At 42.3% G+C, this 18141-nt stretch overlaps 2 protein-coding genes across 7 annotated transcripts in view; one reads left to right on the forward strand and one right to left on the reverse strand.

Annotated features, from left to right (window-relative positions):
- Positions 1 to 3310: 3310 nt before the first annotated feature.
- Positions 3311 to 18141, forward strand: part of LOC119354209 — a 53455-nt gene continuing 38624 nt past the window's right edge. The window contains exons 1-11 of one of the 3 annotated variants that reach the window (XM_037620916.1): positions 3311 to 3398; positions 4125 to 4301; positions 4387 to 4461; positions 4817 to 5338; positions 5753 to 6118; positions 8431 to 8522; positions 8612 to 8655; positions 8742 to 8803; positions 9254 to 9316; positions 10281 to 10544; positions 11244 to 11773. In XM_037620916.1, the coding sequence (XP_037476813.1) occupies positions 4137 to 4301; positions 4387 to 4461; positions 4817 to 5338; positions 5753 to 6118; positions 8431 to 8522; positions 8612 to 8655; positions 8742 to 8803; positions 9254 to 9316; positions 10281 to 10535 (1644 nt within the window). In that variant the 5' untranslated portion in view covers positions 3311 to 3398; positions 4125 to 4136 and the 3' untranslated portion in view covers positions 10536 to 10544; positions 11244 to 11773. Of the gene's footprint in view, positions 3399 to 4124; positions 4302 to 4386; positions 4462 to 4816; positions 5339 to 5752; positions 6119 to 8430; positions 8523 to 8611; positions 8656 to 8741; positions 8804 to 9253; positions 9317 to 10280; positions 10545 to 10625; positions 10695 to 11243; positions 11774 to 18141 lie in introns of those variants that run through there. The other 2 variants (XM_037620915.1, XM_037620914.1) reach the window with 2 other exon arrangements.
- Positions 12015 to 17443, reverse strand: LOC119354211. 4 transcript variants are annotated; one of them, XR_005170719.1, is made up of 10 exons: positions 16723 to 17443; positions 16258 to 16408; positions 15171 to 15667; positions 14948 to 15054; positions 14483 to 14633; positions 13782 to 13877; positions 13411 to 13576; positions 13252 to 13301; positions 13049 to 13147; positions 12015 to 12404 (listed from the first exon to the last, which is right to left on the reverse strand). XR_005170719.1 is itself a non-coding variant. In XM_037620917.1 (10 exons), exons 5-10 carry the CDS (start codon positions 14621 to 14623, stop codon positions 12117 to 12119), a joined length of 837 nt encoding a protein of 278 aa, XP_037476814.1. In that variant the 5' UTR covers positions 14624 to 14633; positions 14948 to 15054; positions 15171 to 15667; positions 16258 to 16408; positions 16723 to 17403; the 3' UTR covers positions 12015 to 12116. The 4 variants fall into 4 exon arrangements, 2 of the variants coding, with proteins under 2 accessions (XP_037476814.1, XP_037476815.1); XM_037620917.1 differs by having other exon boundaries at positions 12015 to 12409; positions 13049 to 13139; positions 16723 to 17403; XM_037620918.1 differs by having other exon boundaries at positions 13049 to 13139; positions 16723 to 17385.

Genomic DNA, 18141 nt, shown 5'->3' on the forward strand with positions numbered 1-18141 from the left:
ATGGGGATATGGGCAATCTTGGGTGCATTGGTTAACTTGATTAAGATCCTGCTTGACCAAGTGTGCCTTCTTGAGCTGTGAAACGAGCACAATATGAACTTCTCTACTGCTGATTTTTTAACTGAATTTCACATACCAAACATGGAGCAACTTGTGTCAACAGCACTGCCTACCTGACCACCTGACCACCACATAAAAAATCAGTAATTACATCACTTACCAGGCATTTCATCAGGACCAGCGCAGCAAGACTGCAGCTTGATGGAAAGGTGGTGGAGCACCGGAGGCAGATCCGCAGATGCGTGTCTTATCCCCATCAGAGGCAACAGGAAGGACATGCGGCGACACGCGGAGTGGACCTACGGTGGCGCTGCTCGGTGCCGGTCGAGGAGCAGCGGCCCGCGGCTCCTCCCGTCCCGTGGACCTGCAATGGGACGGAGAGGAAGATGAGCAGCGGCGAGGCAGGAAGAGGAGCTCGCTCGCCGTATCGCCGCCGCTGACCCTTTTTTTTTTTTGATAACTCGCTGACCGTTTATTTGGTCGAGAGGAAAACTACTATGGGCCGCTCCTGATTTCTGTGGCTTCTACGGGCTGAATTTGGAGAGGAAGTGATCCAGGCTCTGGGCCCAATTTTAGTGGGAAGAGAGGCCCTAGAAAGCAGAATTAGTTTTTCTAGAAAAGAAAAGGAACCGCAGCATCAACATTGAAATCATACGTCACTCCTCGGATTTTGCTTTTTGTAAATTTAGCCATGAATTTAGGAGCTCGAACTTCGAAGCTCACAACTTAGCGAAGTATACTTCATCTCTCGGGGATGGCCACCATGTGTGGTTGGGACACCATAGAGACATTCCCTCCGTTCCTGTAAACATTGTGACGAATTAATAAAAGCTTCATAAGGTTGTCTAAAAAAAAGAATAATTAGATTACATCCAGTCCAAGCTTGCTCATGAATAATGGAATTTCAACTTTGAAGCTCATAATCTCATCAAGCATGCGTCTTTGCTAGGTATAGGTCGGGCTCTACCTTATAGCCCAATTATTTTACCTGTAAACATTACTATTACCTAACAGAATTGGATTACAATCAGGACCAGAACATGAGAACCAATCTGTAATTAGATGGTTACTAGAGCAATGGTACCCTAATCCCACAAGGGATCAGACCACATATTTTTCACGCTTTGGTGTCTCCTAAAGGCAGAATATTCGTTTAGTGGGAGACGACATTCCTGTCGATAGCGATGCACATGTGTGAAGTGTCAGCTTAGTCTTTCGAATGTGTTCATAGGGGTAGAGTGTACGTGGATTTTATAGGGATGAGTGTATATACATGTTTTGTGATGTCTGCGTCTATAAGAGACATCGGAGGGAACTAGACAACTACGTGGCCGGATGCTACATGGTTTAAAAAGTGTTCATGAAATTTAAAATGCATTCATCGAATTTTTAAAAGGGTGAACACTTCTAGCGAAGCGCAGCGATGGCCACCGGTGAGCGAATCTAAGTGTGGCGGGGGGTACATGGTGTCGACGGGATGGTGGCGGAGGCTACGGGTCCACACTAAAGTCAACGCCGACATGGATGAGGGCGAGCGGGGGAGCAAGGCTGTCGGGGGGGAGGGGGGGTGAGGCAATCTTTTGCTGAGAAGTTGCGTCGGACTTCTAAATTTGAGGCACATCCGAAGTGACTCCTAAATTATTGAGGAGAAAAACCGGTTGACGGTTCAGTTAGGTGCGGCCTAACTCCTTAAAATGATCTTTTGAAAAGTTAAGCCTCTTCAAGCTTCGGGAGGTTAGAGATAAGGACCAGCGGCTCGCTAGAGATCGCCACATAAGGTGAATTCCCCTCTCTAAAATTGTTTCCATTCCTCTTCGTTAAACAAGGCCAAAAAATAAACATTTTTAGTGGTAACCAAAAAAATAACCGAGGTGGCCATACTCATAAAAAGGGTCGAGGCTTCTAATTGTTCATTTGGTCATTTTTAAAGGTGGCCAAATGTATGTATCCTGGCGTGCTGGCCCCATAGCATGTGCCCACCCCATGATGGGGCTGACCGGACACATTTATAACCGGGTTGTGCCTGGACCGCGAGGATGGGCATGTGTGCTACACACCCTGTTTTTTTTTCTAGATTTTTTTTCAAACATTAGCGCCGTTGGCCCGACACATCCCGTGTATTAAGAGTGTCTGGGTGGGCGATGCCGAGTGACAGCTATTTTGTCGCGGGTACTGATTTTTAATAGGAATCGCCACTGGGCGACACAGTAATGGGCTGGCCCGTTTAGCTGCGTCGATCGCTGGCTTCCCTCGCGCCGGGTCTAATAGGTGTGTTCGTCGGTCCAATCTGATTTTCTTCTTTTCCTTTTCCGTTGTTTTTCATTCAGTTTTCCTTTTTTTGCCAGTTTTCTTTGGTTTTTTTCTTTACTATGTTTCGGTTTTCCTTTGTTTTTGCATCTATTTTCTTTGTTTTTTAGTTTATCGCTGCTTTCTTTTGTTTTCTCTTTTTTCTTTGTTATTTTTTCAGTTTCCTTTGTTTTTGACGGTATTCTTCAGTTTTTTCTTCTTGTTTTGCACTTTTGATTTTCTTTGTTTCTTTCCTGCTTCTTTTTGTTTCTTCGCTTTCCTTTTTGTTTTTTCTCGGTTTTCTTTGTTTTTCTAAACATGTCTACTTTTTTTTATTTTTCCAACACATGCCTACTTTTGTACATTTTTTTGTAGACATGTAAAAAATTTATAGACATTTAACTTTTTTCAAATACATATTTAACATTTTTTTGCAAAACAATATGTTCGAAATATATTAACATTTTTCAAATACATGTTGAAATATTTTTCATCTGATAAAAACATTTTTGCGTACACATGACTAACATTTTCGTAGACATGATGAACATTTTTTGCACATGATTAACATTTTTTCGCATACATGATAAACATTTCTAGTTTTTCATTAATGTTATACATTTTTTGTATACATTAGAAACATTTTCTGTACACATTTAATATTTTTCAAATGCAAGATTAACCTTTTCTTAATTTGATGTAAAGGGTTTTATTAATATACATATTTTTAATTAGAATATTTCGAACATAAACATAATTTAAAAACGAAAGTGGTAGTTTGAAGGGAAAGCTAAAAAAATGAACACGTACGATGTCATCTTGACATTAGCGTGGCGCTGCAAGTGGTTACTGGGCCGGCCCTTTTCAGTCTCGCTGCTGGCGGCACATAGCCGCGCCCGCTTCAATGGGCCTTTCTGATCGCACGTCGGCTTCTATCTCTCTAAAAAAAACTCCCCCCTTCCCAGCCGTCAGATACAGTGTTCCGGCGCGAGGCGAGTGGCCGACGTACGCGCCGTCGCCTCCTTCCAAATCCGCGGCGAGCCGCCAACGAGGTACCGCTCTTCCCGCCGCACGCGCACCGCTCTTCCGGTCCTTCTCGTTTGATGTATGGTTTCTGTGTGTGCGCCGAATCTTGCCCTAGATTACTGCTGAAATTGTTAGTCGCGTCCTTCTTGATTGATCTAGTTTCCGATCTGAGTATAAAACTCTCTCCGACGGGTGTCTAATCTGAACACCGGACTGAAAGCTTAATTTTCTTGCACCTTGTTTCGCCAGAGTCTCAGTTGCTTCCTAGCCCATCTGTGTGTATGTACTCTGCGAGCTGTTGGACTGATTCCTTGCACATTGGACTGATTCGTGACGTGTTTTTTATATGAAAAGTAAATATGGCAGTACTTAAAATGCGACTACTGTTTTTGTTTAGTTGGTAGTCGTTCCTTGCATGTGAAGATGTCTCGTTGTGTGGCATCAACAGGGAAATTTAGTTATTCATGGGAGTCATTAACCAGTGAATATCGTTTATACTTGTTCAACTGTAACATCGAATTTCGACAGGACTTTTGCGGCCCTTCATTTCACACCTAGCATTGTTACATTTCAGGATTCACAGAGTAAATACATCGTTTTCTGTTTGCACCATATGTTTTATGTCTCAGTGATCCGCGACCCATTTTAGAGAGGACTCATTTTATCTCAGGGTCATCCTGGATTTATTTCAGTGGCCCCTGCATAGTAATCTTGTTTGGAACATAATTTGAGATTAAACTTCCTTGTTTCAGGAAAACAAAAGGATGGAATTGAAATTTGATGCACTGTGGAAAAGGGACTTACTTGCCCTGAGCAAATACAACGTTAATGGTAAAGTTAAAGCAATTACAGTAAGAAATGATTATCCGGACTACCATGTCCCTTATTTTCAAGTTACTGAGGGTTTTGATTTGAAAAAGGTTAAGAAGGTATGATAACTATCCATCTGTGTGATGTTTCTCTCCCCTTATTTATTTTCTTTCCCACTGCTGACTCTTGACATTCTCTCTTCAGCTTATGCTAGAAAGGGATGTTGAGATCGCCAAGTCCATAGCAAACGACATAATCATCCCAGACCCTGCTCCCCAAGTTTGTGTTACCTTCATTCACATAATTTGATTGATGGCTCATTCCATTATATTAGTTATTGTTTAACCCGGTAGTATTATAGGGTACTTAAGTCTACTAAAACAATATGTTTGTTACCTTGGATTGGAGCACGTGGATTCACATGCCTGAACCATGCTAGCTTTAGATCCCCTTACTTTCTCCTCCCTCCTTGTTGGTGCCTCATGTTTGGTTTTATCTTTATGCTTGGGTTGTTGTTCTCATTGTTGTTGTCATACATGCACCCTCCATAGACCACAAGACAGTTTATTTTGTTGTGCTTTTAATGGGATAACTGACGCCTTTCACCTTTTTCAATTGTGACGGACTCATCTAGTGGGTGGCTGATAACTTCTTGGACAAATATGCCGAATTGGAGCCCATCCTTGTAAAGGATAGTGCCTGGTGCTTCCTCCGACTCTTCCAGAACTGTAGAGGCCGGGGCATGTCATCGGATCTTACCATCACCGCACAAACCTTAACCTTCATGGTCAGTTTCAATGCCCTGCGATGTGCAAAAGTTGTATTGGAGGGCATGGCACCTGAGCTCTATGGGATGCACGCCAATCCCAACTGCATAAACAAATTTGGACACTTTGCGCTCCACGAAGCTGCTGAAAGGTTCTCTGTGGACATGATCAAGCTGCTTTTACGCCATGGTGCATCGCCCAATGTGCGCACAGTTCGCAATGATGTCATTTTTGATGTCATTGAGAATCTACTCCCGCTCCATGTCACATTTGAGAATACTTGTCTCCATAAGTATCTGGAGGACAATCTGGAGGACAATCTTTCTCACAACCAGAGTCATCTGGATTATATCTACAAGCTTATTCATCTGCTGTGTCTACCTGAGATGGTCTGTTTCATTTCCCTCCCTATATGTATTACTACTTTTGCAGCATGACACAAAGAGTAAATGTGGTCATACCATAAACCCGTGACAGGTTATAATGAAATTAGTGATACTAAGTGCCGGGCATCCTTTCATCTCAACTTGTCAGAGAGTGTAAAGTTTTTGTTTGTTGATCCTTTTTTGTCTTACTTCATGTCTTCCGTATGTTCTTATAGTAAAGGATAAAAAGTCATCAATAAAATATATAAAAAGTGTTGCTAGTTATCAATGTTATTTTCTTTGCCTTGGAGATTGTCCCTAATCCATATTTACTTTGATAGGAGGAAACATGGCGATACACAGAAAGTTTATTCAACATTACTTGCTTGCATATGAATGCTAAATGGACTTTATTTTTTGTTCGTTGTTGTTTTACAGAAGGTCTTCTTGGACACAACTAGACTGCTTGCAGAAAAAACAAATAATGTACTTCAAGAGCTCTGGAATTACATTGAGGATGGAAAAATTATCCAGTCTGCTGTTCTACTACTGGCTGCTCAAGAGCAGATCCGTGGGGGCAGTTCTTCCAAGATAAATGGCAGTAGTAAGAAAAATGGGTTTGACATTATCAATAAATGTATAATGAGGCGTTCATTTGCCTTGAGATGGGAGAAAGGTTCACATGCAACGGCACCGGAGCTTCTGGAGGAAAGGAAGACACTTACTGATTGCGCATGGCTGCTTGTTGATGTAATTTCCCATGCCGGTGAAGATCTTTCTGCATACATTCAAACGCATTCTGAGGTAAGCGTTTTTGGTATGTTGTGGCCGCAGTGCCTCAGATGCCTTTTACTTAATATTTGTATTTTTACTATTGTTAGTGCTGTTGTTTAAAAAAATACATGCTCTAGTCTTAGCAGGAAGATAATTCTCACCTCAACTGAAAATAAAAATGCTATACTCCCTCCGTCCCGGACGGAGGTAATACTTGCTCTGTCTTGCCAAGAAGATAGTTCTCACCACAAATAAAAATAATAATGTTATACTTGCTCCGCCTGCGTTTACTGGGCTGGGGGGGCGCAAAATTCTAGGACCAAGGCACAATGGAAATTCCTGGCGCTCCACATCTTGCCCCTGTAATTAACGACAGCGGTTAATGCAAGAGTTGCTCCTGGAAGGTTTCTTGGATCTAATATGGAGGATGGAACTCTTATATATTTTTGAACCTTGCCTTTGATTTTACTCCAATTTTGTTTTATCCTTTTGCTGCAATGTTTTGAGAGTTGTCTTGCTTAAACAAATGAACTTTTCTTGCAGCAATTATCTATCTCAAAATTATCACTGAATTACTACCTTTTCGAGCCCTTATCCCAGATTTGTACTTATTGTGCTAATGTTATCATAAAGCTGCATATTTTACCAGCTGGACAACTATGAACAACATGTCATACACATGTGGCTCTGACCTCAGAGTGGTTGACCTGTTGGCCTATCATTGCAGCTCATACTAAAGAAAGTGCAGTTTCCTGATAATATGTGTGAGAATGCGTAGTTTGTGAATACTGACCTCAATGTGCTTAATTAGAAAAAGTATAGTCTTTGCCCCCCTCAAGATTGCTATATTTGCCTTCTGCCCCTCCAACATTTCTTCTCTAGCTCCGCCACTGTACAAACACCTCTTATTTCTGAACACTTGGGAAAGGTGATGGCAGAGATAATGAAACAAGAGCAAATAATTGATGGGAGTAAAGCCGTCGTTTTAGTTATTTTAATGAATTGTTCTATGTCAGAAGCATTAGTAACAACCAGCCTGTAATTAGTTATCCACATCAGATCCCCTATCTGGCTACTTCTTTTATTTTATCTTCGTCATTGACCAGACAAACAAACTATAAGAACACCTTTTGTTCTTTATCTTCTAAGACATTGCTTGATATTATTACATTGTGAAGGAGATTGCTATACGAGTTCATGATAGATACTATTGATGGTTTCTACATTGAATTCACACACTACAACTAAAAGGAGCATGTTAGTTCCTTTTCCACTACCATATGCATTTTTGTCATGGAAATACGAATCTTACAATTAATATTTAATGTATGCATAAATAGTGAAAAAATTGGTGACAGAAACTCTTGATCTCCATATTAGAGTATAGTGTGAAATGCCAATTTTGTTTGTTCTTGGCTTCACTTATGTCTATTTTCTCGTTTTGTCACTGCGTTGTATCGTTTTTAGCCGTAAAATTGCATGTATCATCATCAGGCGTTTGGTTAATGTTGTTGCATGGTGCATGAATACAGAACATGTGCTTGTGTCATTTCTCTTTGTTTATTTTCTGGACGCATGGAAGATAAATTGGCAAAAATGACAACTTCCATATTTTTATGGTTGCAGCTGTTTGGCATGATTCCCAACTCCAAATATTCTAGGTGCTGGAGCTGGGGGTATATTAAGGGCGTTGACATGAGCCTTCTTTATTCATGTTAGACTGGAAATTTATGCTTAATGTACTTTATTTAGCCTACAAACTCCAGGTCCTCCAAGAAACAGGGAGTTGGAGCTCATTACAGTAACTTGTCTGTGGTCCAGGAGGACAGTTCAATGTAGTTCAAGAAACACTAGGTGTATGGTCTTTAAGTTTGTCTGAACTTCATTTGGATCATACAGCCTGAAGAAAGCCTGAAGAAATTGACACCTTTCTCTTTGGGGAACCAAAATAAAACTATTAAAGTGATTTGAACTAGTTGGAATTTGAATAACTGTGACGTGTAGTTAAATATACAGAAGTGTGATGCAGTTTTTTACCCGTACCTTTGAAGCGTCTAGATCATAACGTGTAGTTAAATACACAGAACTTGTGGGAGCTAACAGATTTTGCTTCAAGATAGACATGATACATTAATCTAGATGAATCCGAATATGTATATTATGTAGTTTATGAAACCTAGTGAATTGAATGCGATTACTCTTTTTGCACACTGTTCTATTGCCTTCCAACTCATATTAATTATCTCGCTGCTTACAATTGGTTATGTAATTGCTACATTGTATATATGGTAGATCTATGTTAGTGATATATTGCCTTATACAACAGCTTGTATGTCATGTAGGTGCCCCATGTGGAGGTCTTTCAACATGTTTCACGTATCCTCAAGGAGTATGGATTTTGCCCTAATGGAGATCCCATGGACACTATAAACCTGTACTACTCTTTGTATTGCTCACGATAATTTTCTATGTGAATAAATGATTATTTTTCTGATTATTCTATTTGTCTTCCATTTCTTGAAGCCAGCCTTATGACTGCAGAAAGTCAAACGGAGAGTCATGCAAAGGTGGGGGCCATGGGGCTGAAGTGATTCTTTTTGCATTAAACAAACCGAGTCTTAATCTCTCTCCTTTTTAATAAAATGGATAATAGGGCTTACAGATGCAAACATGGCAGTTATGGAATCGGCCAATCTGGATGCTGCAGAGAAAAAGGTAAAGATAATCAAATCCGCGGTTGATCTAGTTTTGGATAGACTAATGGTGTTGGTAACGGGTAATGATATTGTGGCAGCAAAAAGAAAGAAAGCTATAAGAAAATGTGCCCTTTCCTTGTTCTTTTTATTTTATGTTACATCAACTATTTTTAAGAATATGTAAAGTACTCCCTCCATTCCTAAATGTAAGTCTTTGTAGAGATTTCACTATGAACCACATACAGATGTATATAGATGCATTTTAGAGTGTAGATTCACTCATTTTGTTTCGTATGTGGTCCATAGTGAAATCTCTACAAAGACTTATATTTAGAAATGGAGGGAGTAGTAAAATTTTCCCAAATTGACAAATCCCATGAACGCTTTCAGATACATAATAGAATCTTTGTTTTAAGGCTCGTTTTCTTGACTTCTGACTGTACTCATCTTGCCCTAATCTCGAGTCCAGGTCACAACTGTTGAAAATGACGGTCTCTCCCTTATGGCACGGCAACACACCAAACAAACAAAGGTAACCCATATACCTTAATACTGATTTTGGTGCAGCAGTACCAAGCAGCTTTGCCTACACCTTGTGGCAGCACAAATGGATTACTAACTAGAGCACAACGTGATGGTTTTGGTGTTGCAAAGTTGGGAAGCTTTGCAGTACCGAATTCAGCCATATTTATAGAGTATAAGTATTTGTGTTCTAATGGACTTTGGCTACTGAACTGGACATGTTCAAGCTGCTTCTAGTGCTTATTAAATGAGCTACTCCCTCTGATCCATAATAATTGTCGTGGTTTTAGTTCAAATTTGAATTAAAACCACGACCATTATTATGGATCGGAGGGAGTACAAAACATCTAAATTCTAGCCTAGAATACCTAGTGTGTGTTCACACACATGTATAGAAACTGAATTCTAGCTTTGAGTTGCCTTCAAATGCATATCACCTTTTCCAACTATGGTTCATCTCCCCCATCCTAATGTGTTTCCCATCAGGTTTTTTTACCAAAGAAAAGGGGTAAATGCAATAAAAAGGAGGCTTAATTAGCTTAATGAGATAGCTGAACTTTATAGGTTCCAAGTAACGTCAACATTGGGACTTCACCAAGGGGGCTTTGCACATTATTGTTACTTCCAACACTTTATTATTGTTCTTGAATGCTCTGTTGCATCTGAAATTTATTTGGTGCCTGCGAGAAAGATTTTGATAGAATAAGATCCAGTGTAATATAATCGTTAGAGGCAATAAACCAATAACAAAGCATGTTTCAGCTGCGAGTTTGTGCCATGCATTGTGCTGGTTCAACAGCTTTTTATGTTGCTTAAGCATGCTACTTGAATTACTATACTGCAGTAACATCATTCATATCTAATGAAACACCAATGTTGTGTATTGATCAACATAATACATCTCAAGCGAGAGGTGCTGGCTGGAAGTATGGATGTTTTGTTTTATGATGTACCTCTAATGAAATATATGACAGGCTGTGAGAAAGAAAGTAGGCCGAGGATTGGATCCCACATACACAAGGAGAAGTTTTTTTCCACATTGGAGGTCAGTGTTACAAGCCCGGCTTCCTTTGAAGGTGTATCCAGCCTATGCAAGCTCAGATCCTAGTCCAAATCATAAACTTGGTCCAATGCCAAGGACCTCGCCATTTACAAGCAACAATCAACCCAGAAGGAGCTTTGTCACTGCTGCTATTGGTGCATTCAGGCTCTTGAAGGTGCTAAAGTAGAGTAGAAAGGTATGCCATGAGTTTCGTCTACCTGACCCAAATTTTCCGAGCATGCCCCACATGATTTATAGTATGTTTTTGTTTTCTTAGGGAACTCTCAACCCTGGGAAATATTTATGCAACACATTTGATCCTGTGCATAGGGTAGTATTACTAGGACATATGCTCGTGCGTTGCAACGGGGAAATAAATTGGCGTGCATGTGCTAGCACGACAACCCGTGCTTTGGTAGGCCAAAATGCGTACCAGCAAGACGACATCCAAACAATGACAAGGAGTTGCCAAGGTTTAGAGAAAAAATACATTCTCCGAACAATTTAGGCCTCCAGTTAATAATCGGCGCACGACATCGCACACACAATCCTTGCTACTCTTTGCAGCCTTAAAATTGTTCCTTCCTTTAACTTTAAAAATACTCATAGTGTCATGCAACATTTCCTTCCTTGAATGTTCCGACCCACACACACAATCCTTCCTAGTAAGTTCATTCTTTGAGCCCACACGTCCCTCTTTGCAGGGTGCACCACGTCCTAAATCCATCGTTTCTTTTGTCATGACTTTAGTCGCCCTCTCGTCCGTTGTCATCTTCCCTTTTTCTAGGTGTCTTGTTGATATTACAGCCAACTTCCTAACCTATATAAACGGGTGGGAATCGTCTTAAAAGGAGCAAGGTAGGAGTATTTCACATGAAATATTGATGTTTTGCAGCCTATTGGACTGGAGATTAAGTTTTTCTCATGTGGCTCGCGGCCCAGAAAAGCTTAGCAACAATTGTTAGATGCTCAAATAGGCCCAGCAATTTGGTTAAAAAAAGGCATGCAAGCAGCCTTTTGTACTGTTCAGAAAGGCAGGTAAGTCTGAAACGAGAGGTCATTGTTTCGATAAGAAAAAAAAATAGAAATACGGGCTGGCTGCTTAGTTTCCTTAACACGTACGCTTAGTTTCCTTTGCACGTACATCACGTCACGGTTTCTTTCCGTTTGCACATGTATATTCGTCAAACGGAAAACGGACCTTACAAAAAAAATATTGTACATGAAAATACTTAGAACGGGACGAAACAAAGTGGAACCAAACCAAGAATACCTATTCTTTTTAATAGTAGGTATAGATATAGACTAGCAAAAATGCCCGTGCGTTGCACCGGGAGAAAATAAATCAGACCCCTTAATAAGCATAGCTACATGAGTAATTGTTTGATTTATGACCCACATCAACTATTGTGACCAGCTTGCTTAGAAAATAAAAAAACTATTGTGACCAGCTTATTAACCAAGATCCGAAAATATGGATAGTTAATCTCCTAAACTTGGGACATTTTTCTCATGGATCTGTAACAATCTTCTCAAAATCTAGAACAATTTTATCCTAAACCTAAAAATTTCTCCATTTCATATGTTGTTGCCAAAAGAAACATAATTTAAGCAACGCCATATACTTCTAAAAGGCTAAAACATCAACTACATGTGAACAGAAACGCAGAGGCAAACTCTTTAGGACTACTATAATCATAGTGATCAACGACCACTCTTGGCAGATATTCTTTTGAAGTGTCCATGTTAAAACGATATGGCACATCATTTATATACAAACTGCTTGTGCGATTCCAAAGTCTGAATGCTTGTATGGCATCTTGGTGCAAAGAAAAAGAGATGACCACTCTTTCTTCTGTTGCTTGATGTATTGTTCGTTTAGATGTAAATTCCAACTTCTAACTAATTGCGCTGAGAATTGCTTGAACCGATTGCTGACCAAAATGTGATAGTGGCTCGATGACAAAAGGGTAGTGCCATACGGTGCACATTCTTCTGGATCCCTGTATATCTCCCATGAATATTTCTTTGCTTGACTGATTGTTGATATGCATGGCTGTGCTAGAAAAGGAAAATTTTAAATTAAGAACTGCGAAAATCATATACTCTACTGTGATATATATGGGCCAAAGAAGCACAAATCTTTTGCTGATCATGCATGACAACTTTGTACTCCATAAGTTTAACAGAGAAGGGCAGTTTATTACTGTTTTATCTGTGACCATGAAGACCGTGAGCGAAATTCGACGCTAAAATAAGCATATAATATTTGTTTTCTGTTCTAGTGAGCATAGAGCAGGAGTGGTTCTTACTAAAATAGCATGAGCAATTTATGCTATGGCATAAAGTAGCTAAAAGAAATACTACTAATGGAAGAATAAAAAATCCAGGAAATGGAGAGATTATATCTGCGAGTGCAGGAAAAAGTGGCAAATTCAAAGAATGTACGTTCATTTAGCTAACAGATAAAATGTTTCTGTTCTCGTGAGCATACGGCTAGAATGAACCTCATTGAAATAGCATGAGTGATTTATCCAAGGGCAAATAGTAGCTAAAAGAAATACTACTGATGGAAGAACAAAAAATAAGGAAATGGAGATATTATACTTGTGAGTGCATGAAAGATTATTCCAAAGGAAGTACTTTCTTTTAGCTATCGCTCAAAGCAAAAGATTAGTGCAACGGGTAAAAAGTACACACCTTGACAGAATATCTTGTTCTTGTAAATCATGTGCTCTACAAATTTCTGAAATCTGCCACTGTAATTGTACAAAAATCTTGCCACCGAAATCTGCGAGACTGTCCACATAAGTTCTTCACTTCGGTCATAATCCAATTGATAATAATAAGAAACTCTGCTAGTTGCATATCTTTTAAAGCAAGAAATTAATTAATAATTACACCTCTCTGTAGTCCGTAATTTCATCCCATTGGGCTTCTGCACAAGTGTCAACTGAAGAATTGACGTCAAAAAGAGAGGAGTATATCTTCTAAACTCAAATAATAGCTACAGCAAAACAATGCTCTACTTTGTCTAACAATGGCAAAATTCAGAGATGTACATATTGAGGAGGTGTTCATGTTGGGCAGACGTGATGCACTGGATATCGAGGGGTACAGGGGTGTACGGGGTTTGGCCGCTGCTGATGAAAGTATGTTGTCTCTGCTCTCAAGCACCACCAGATGGTGGTAGAACTTCAGTAGTAGAGGACACCCGACCGACAACATCTAAAGAAAAACAAATCGTTAATTCACTCTAGTTTACTTTCCATAGGAAAACATAAGCAATAGTATTGTAAAATAAAAGGAATTTTCAAAATTAGTAGCTTCATATGAGAAATCAGATGGGAAGACAAACGATAGTATGCGGTAATCAAGTGGCCAGGAAAAAATAAGAGGAAGAAAGGTCCCAGTCTGAATATATGAAACTTACAGTCTGCACGTCGGTATCATCCAGCATCATTGGTGCAAGGTCCGAGAGCCGAACCTCCCTGGCCTCCACCTGAGTTGGATTGGACGCCTTTGCCACCTGCACGCGCATACACAGAAGAGACATGAAAACCAGGCCAAATCACTTTTTTATTTATTGCATGCATGGCAGGGCAATTCTGAATATGAAGTGACTCCAGACACTTAATTCTATTGATGTATCTTACTATGCCAGCAACAATCCCAGAGGCATTTGCCTGTTTAGCAAACTGTTAGTTAAAATCAGGCTAATTACCAGTGACTCCTCAATCCTAACCATCAACTCCCCAATTAATTAGCAAATGTTTGTTAATTAGGAATTACCCTGATGCATGCTAATTCAAATCTGAAAACTCTGAACTACTGTGGCAAAAGCAGCTCCCCAATTAATAGTAAACCTGAGAACACATCTGTTTGATAGTAACCTCTGAATTAACTCATCTAGAAGAAAGTAATTAGCCTAGAAGAAATATGCTAGATTACAGCATAATCTCTAGTGTATTTGCCAACATCATGTCCAGCCACAGTGCATGCAAAAAAATCAAACAATATAGATAACAACCTACTACTCAGTTACCATCTCTAAATAAATCTCTGAACACACAAAGGCTTGAGGGAAGGGGCAACAGCAGGGCTGTTTTTGAGGGAGGTCGAGGCATCACATACCTCTGTTGTAGCCACCGTTGGACTCACAGTGCTTCTCTGGGCCAAGAATTCCGGCAAACACGATGCCGGTTCCTCCGGCGTACTCAAAGGCGAACTCGGTGCATGTTCCTCCGACGTCAAAGGCGACATGATGGTGATCATGGTGTTACGACTGGCAAATCGTTATCAAGCAAAAAATCATCCAATGCACAATCTAATTGTTGTCATAAAACAGTGCACGATAGCAAGTTCACAAATCCATCAGCTCAACCCCAAATAAGCGTCGCAGTTTTGCTCAAATTAGGGATCGGAGGTAGCAACACAGCAACACGAACCGACCAAATTATATATTACTACACTGTAACAGAGCAACAACCAAAAATCATCTTACATAAACGGCAATTGCAAGATCACATGGTAGCAGGTGAATTGCAACATTATACGGCAGGAAACAGGAGAAGCAAGGTAAGAAGATCTGTATCATACCCCAAGAGACGGTGCACTGCTCGCTGGTGGCGCTGGCCTGGTTCACGATTCCAGCCAAGAACAATTCAACTTATAGCAGCGAACTCCAATCCGGGTCGGGACGGTTTCTTTGTTTGAGAAGGACACGGGAGCAGGAGTTTGAGAAGGACACAGGAGCAGGATTTCCGTTAGAGATTCAAATCAAACAAGGGAGCAAAAGTCCGTCAGAGATTCAGAAGCGTACAGCTCACAGCTTTGCCTGCTCGCAACCATAGGTGCAGGCTCGCGCTCACCGCGGCAGGACGAGGGCGGAGGCCAGCTGCAGGGCGTGAGCAAAGGCAAGCGCGGCAGGCAGAGGCGGTCTCCCGGCGCGGTTGGGACGCGGCAGGACGCGGGCGGAGGCGAGCTGAAGGGCGCGGACGGAGGCGAGTACGCGGGCGCGCGCAGACAGCAGTGCTCCGACGCGGGCGCGGACGGAGGCGAGCACGCGGGCGTGCGCGGACAGCAGCGACGGCCGGAGCTGTCGTCCTCTGCTCCGGCGTCCTCCATCCTCCCACACGACGCCACTGCCTCGCCTCGCCGCGCGCCGTCTCCGCCGCACCTGCCCCGCCTCGCCGCACAACCGCCATTGCCCCACCTCGCCGCGCCGTCTCCGCAGCACCTGCCCCTCCTCGTCGCGCCGTCCCCGCAGCCCTCAACCCGTCGCCGTCGCCATCGCCATCGCCAGAGAAATGGATAAGACTATGAGGACAGCGGATGCAAATCTAATGAATACATGGGGTTTTCTGTAAAATGTAACGTTATATACAGGCTTACTAAAACAGGAATTGCGGGTTTATTTCAAAGAAACAGAGGGGCTTTTTCGCAAAAACGCCGACGACGTACGGGCAGAAGCACTCCGTGCTTTATTAGTAGGGAAAGAAGTGACTCCTCAATCCTAACCATCAACTCCCCAATTAATTAGCAAATGTTTGTTAATTAGGAATTACCCTGATGCATGCTAATTCAAATCTGAAAACTCTGAACTACTGTGGCAAAAGCAGCTCCCCAATTAATAGTAAACCTGAGAACACATCTGTTTGATAGTAACCTCTGAATTAGCTCATCTAGAAGAAAGTAATTAGCCTAGAAGAAATATGCTAGATTACAGCATAATCTCTAGTGTATTTGCCAACATCATGTCCAGCCACAGTGCATGCAAAAAAATCAAACAATATAGATAACAACCTACTACTCAGTTACCATCTCTAAATAAATCTCTGAACACACAAAGGCTTGAGGGAAGGGGCAACAGCAGGGCTGTTTTTGAGGGAGGTCGAGGCATCACATACCTCTGTTGTAGCCACCGTTGGACTCACAGTGCTTCTCTGGGCCAAGAATTCCGGCAAACACGATGCCGGTTCCTCCGGCGTACTCAAAGGCGAACTCGGTGCATGTTCCTCCGACGTCAAAGGCGACATGATGGTGATCATGGTGTTACGACTGGCAAATCGTTATCAAGCAAAAAATCATCCAATGCACAATCTAATTGTTGTCATAAAACAGTGCACGATAGCAAGTTCACAAATCCATCAGCTCAACCCCAAATAAGCGTCGCAGTTTTGCTCAAATTAGGGATCGGAGGTAGCAACACAGCAACACGAACCGACCAAATTATATATTACTACACTGTAACAGAGCAACAACCAAAAATCATCTTACATAAACGGCAATTGCAAGATCACATGGTAGCAGGTGAATTGCAACATTATACGGCAGGAAACAGGAGAAGCAAGGCAAGAAGATCTGTATCATACCCCAAGAGACAGTGCACTGCTCGCTGGTGGCGCTGGCCTGGTTCACGATTCCAGCCAAGAACAATTCAACTTATAGCAGCGAACTCCAATCCGGGTCGGGACGGTTTCTTTGTTTGAGAAGGACACGGGAGCAGGAGTTTGAGAAGGACACAGGAGCAGGATTTCCGTCAGAGATTCAAATCAAACAAGGGAGCAAAAGTCCGTCAGAGATTCAGAAGCGTCCAGCTCACAGCTTTGCCTGCTCGCAACCATAGGTGCAGGCTCGCGCTCACCGCGGCAGGACGAGGGCGGAGGCCAGCTGCAGGGCGTGAGCAAAGGCAAGCGCGGCAGGCAGAGGCGGTCTCCCGGCGCGGTTGGGACGCGGCAGGACGCGGGCGGAGGCGAGCTGAAGGGCGCGGACGGAGGCGAGTACGCGGGCGCGCGCAGACAGCAGTGCTCCGACGCGGGCGCGGACGGAGGCGAGCACGCGGGCGTGCGCGGACAGCAGCGACGGCCGGAGCTGTCGTCCTCTGCTCCGGCGTCCTCCATCCTCCCACACGACGCCACTGCCTCGCCTCGCCGCGCGCCGTCTCCACCGCACCTGCCCCGCCTCGCCGCACAACCGCCATTGCCCCACCTCGCCGCGCCGTCTCCGCGGCACCTGCCCCTCCTCGTCGCGCCATCCCCGCAGCCCTCAACCCGTCGCCGTCGCCATCGCCATCGCCAGAGAAATGGATAAGACTATGAGGGCAGCGGATGCAAATCTAATGAATACATGGGGTTTTCTGTAAAATGTAACGTTATATACAGGCTTACTAAAACAGGGATTGCGGGTTTATTTCAAAGAAACAGAGGGGCTTTTTCGCAAAAACGCCGACGACGTATTGGCTCGCGTCAAGTCTTCCGCTCATTTGGTAAACATGCACATCCTAACCCCGCGAAATGCCCTGCAGGGAACATCCTCCTTTATCCTCTTAGACTTCCCCGGGCATGGAATTTAGAATCCTGGAGATCCTATCACTTACTTCGCCCGGCTGATCCATTCTCTGGCTTATCCCAAGGAGAGCCTGATTCGATCCTAAGGTCAAGTACCCTATTTATAAGTCGGACCCGGAGCTAAAAGATAACCTCTTTCTTCTTATGAATGGAAGGAAACATAAAAACTACGCTAAAACCGAGTGAATGTATGTCTTTTTATCCCTTTCTTTAATCGAGACTTTCATACAGTAGCAACAACTCTCCTTTCAAGTGAGCTAGAAGGGTATGTCAGAGCAGGTTGACAGGTAGGCTGGAACCTTAGGAGGTATAGGTAGGCTTAATGAATTGGTAATCGATTGGGCAATTCGTTAAACGATATCTGTATTATGAGTACCTCTTCTGAACCATACCGCTCTTCTGGTAAACGGTCTGAATCAGTAAAAAAATGAGTTCCTTCTTCAA

Source organism: Triticum dicoccoides, chromosome 2A (genome assembly GCF_002162155.2).
Source record: "Triticum dicoccoides isolate Atlit2015 ecotype Zavitan chromosome 2A, WEW_v2.0, whole genome shotgun sequence".
NCBI lineage: Eukaryota > Viridiplantae > Streptophyta > Magnoliopsida > Poales > Poaceae > Triticum > Triticum dicoccoides.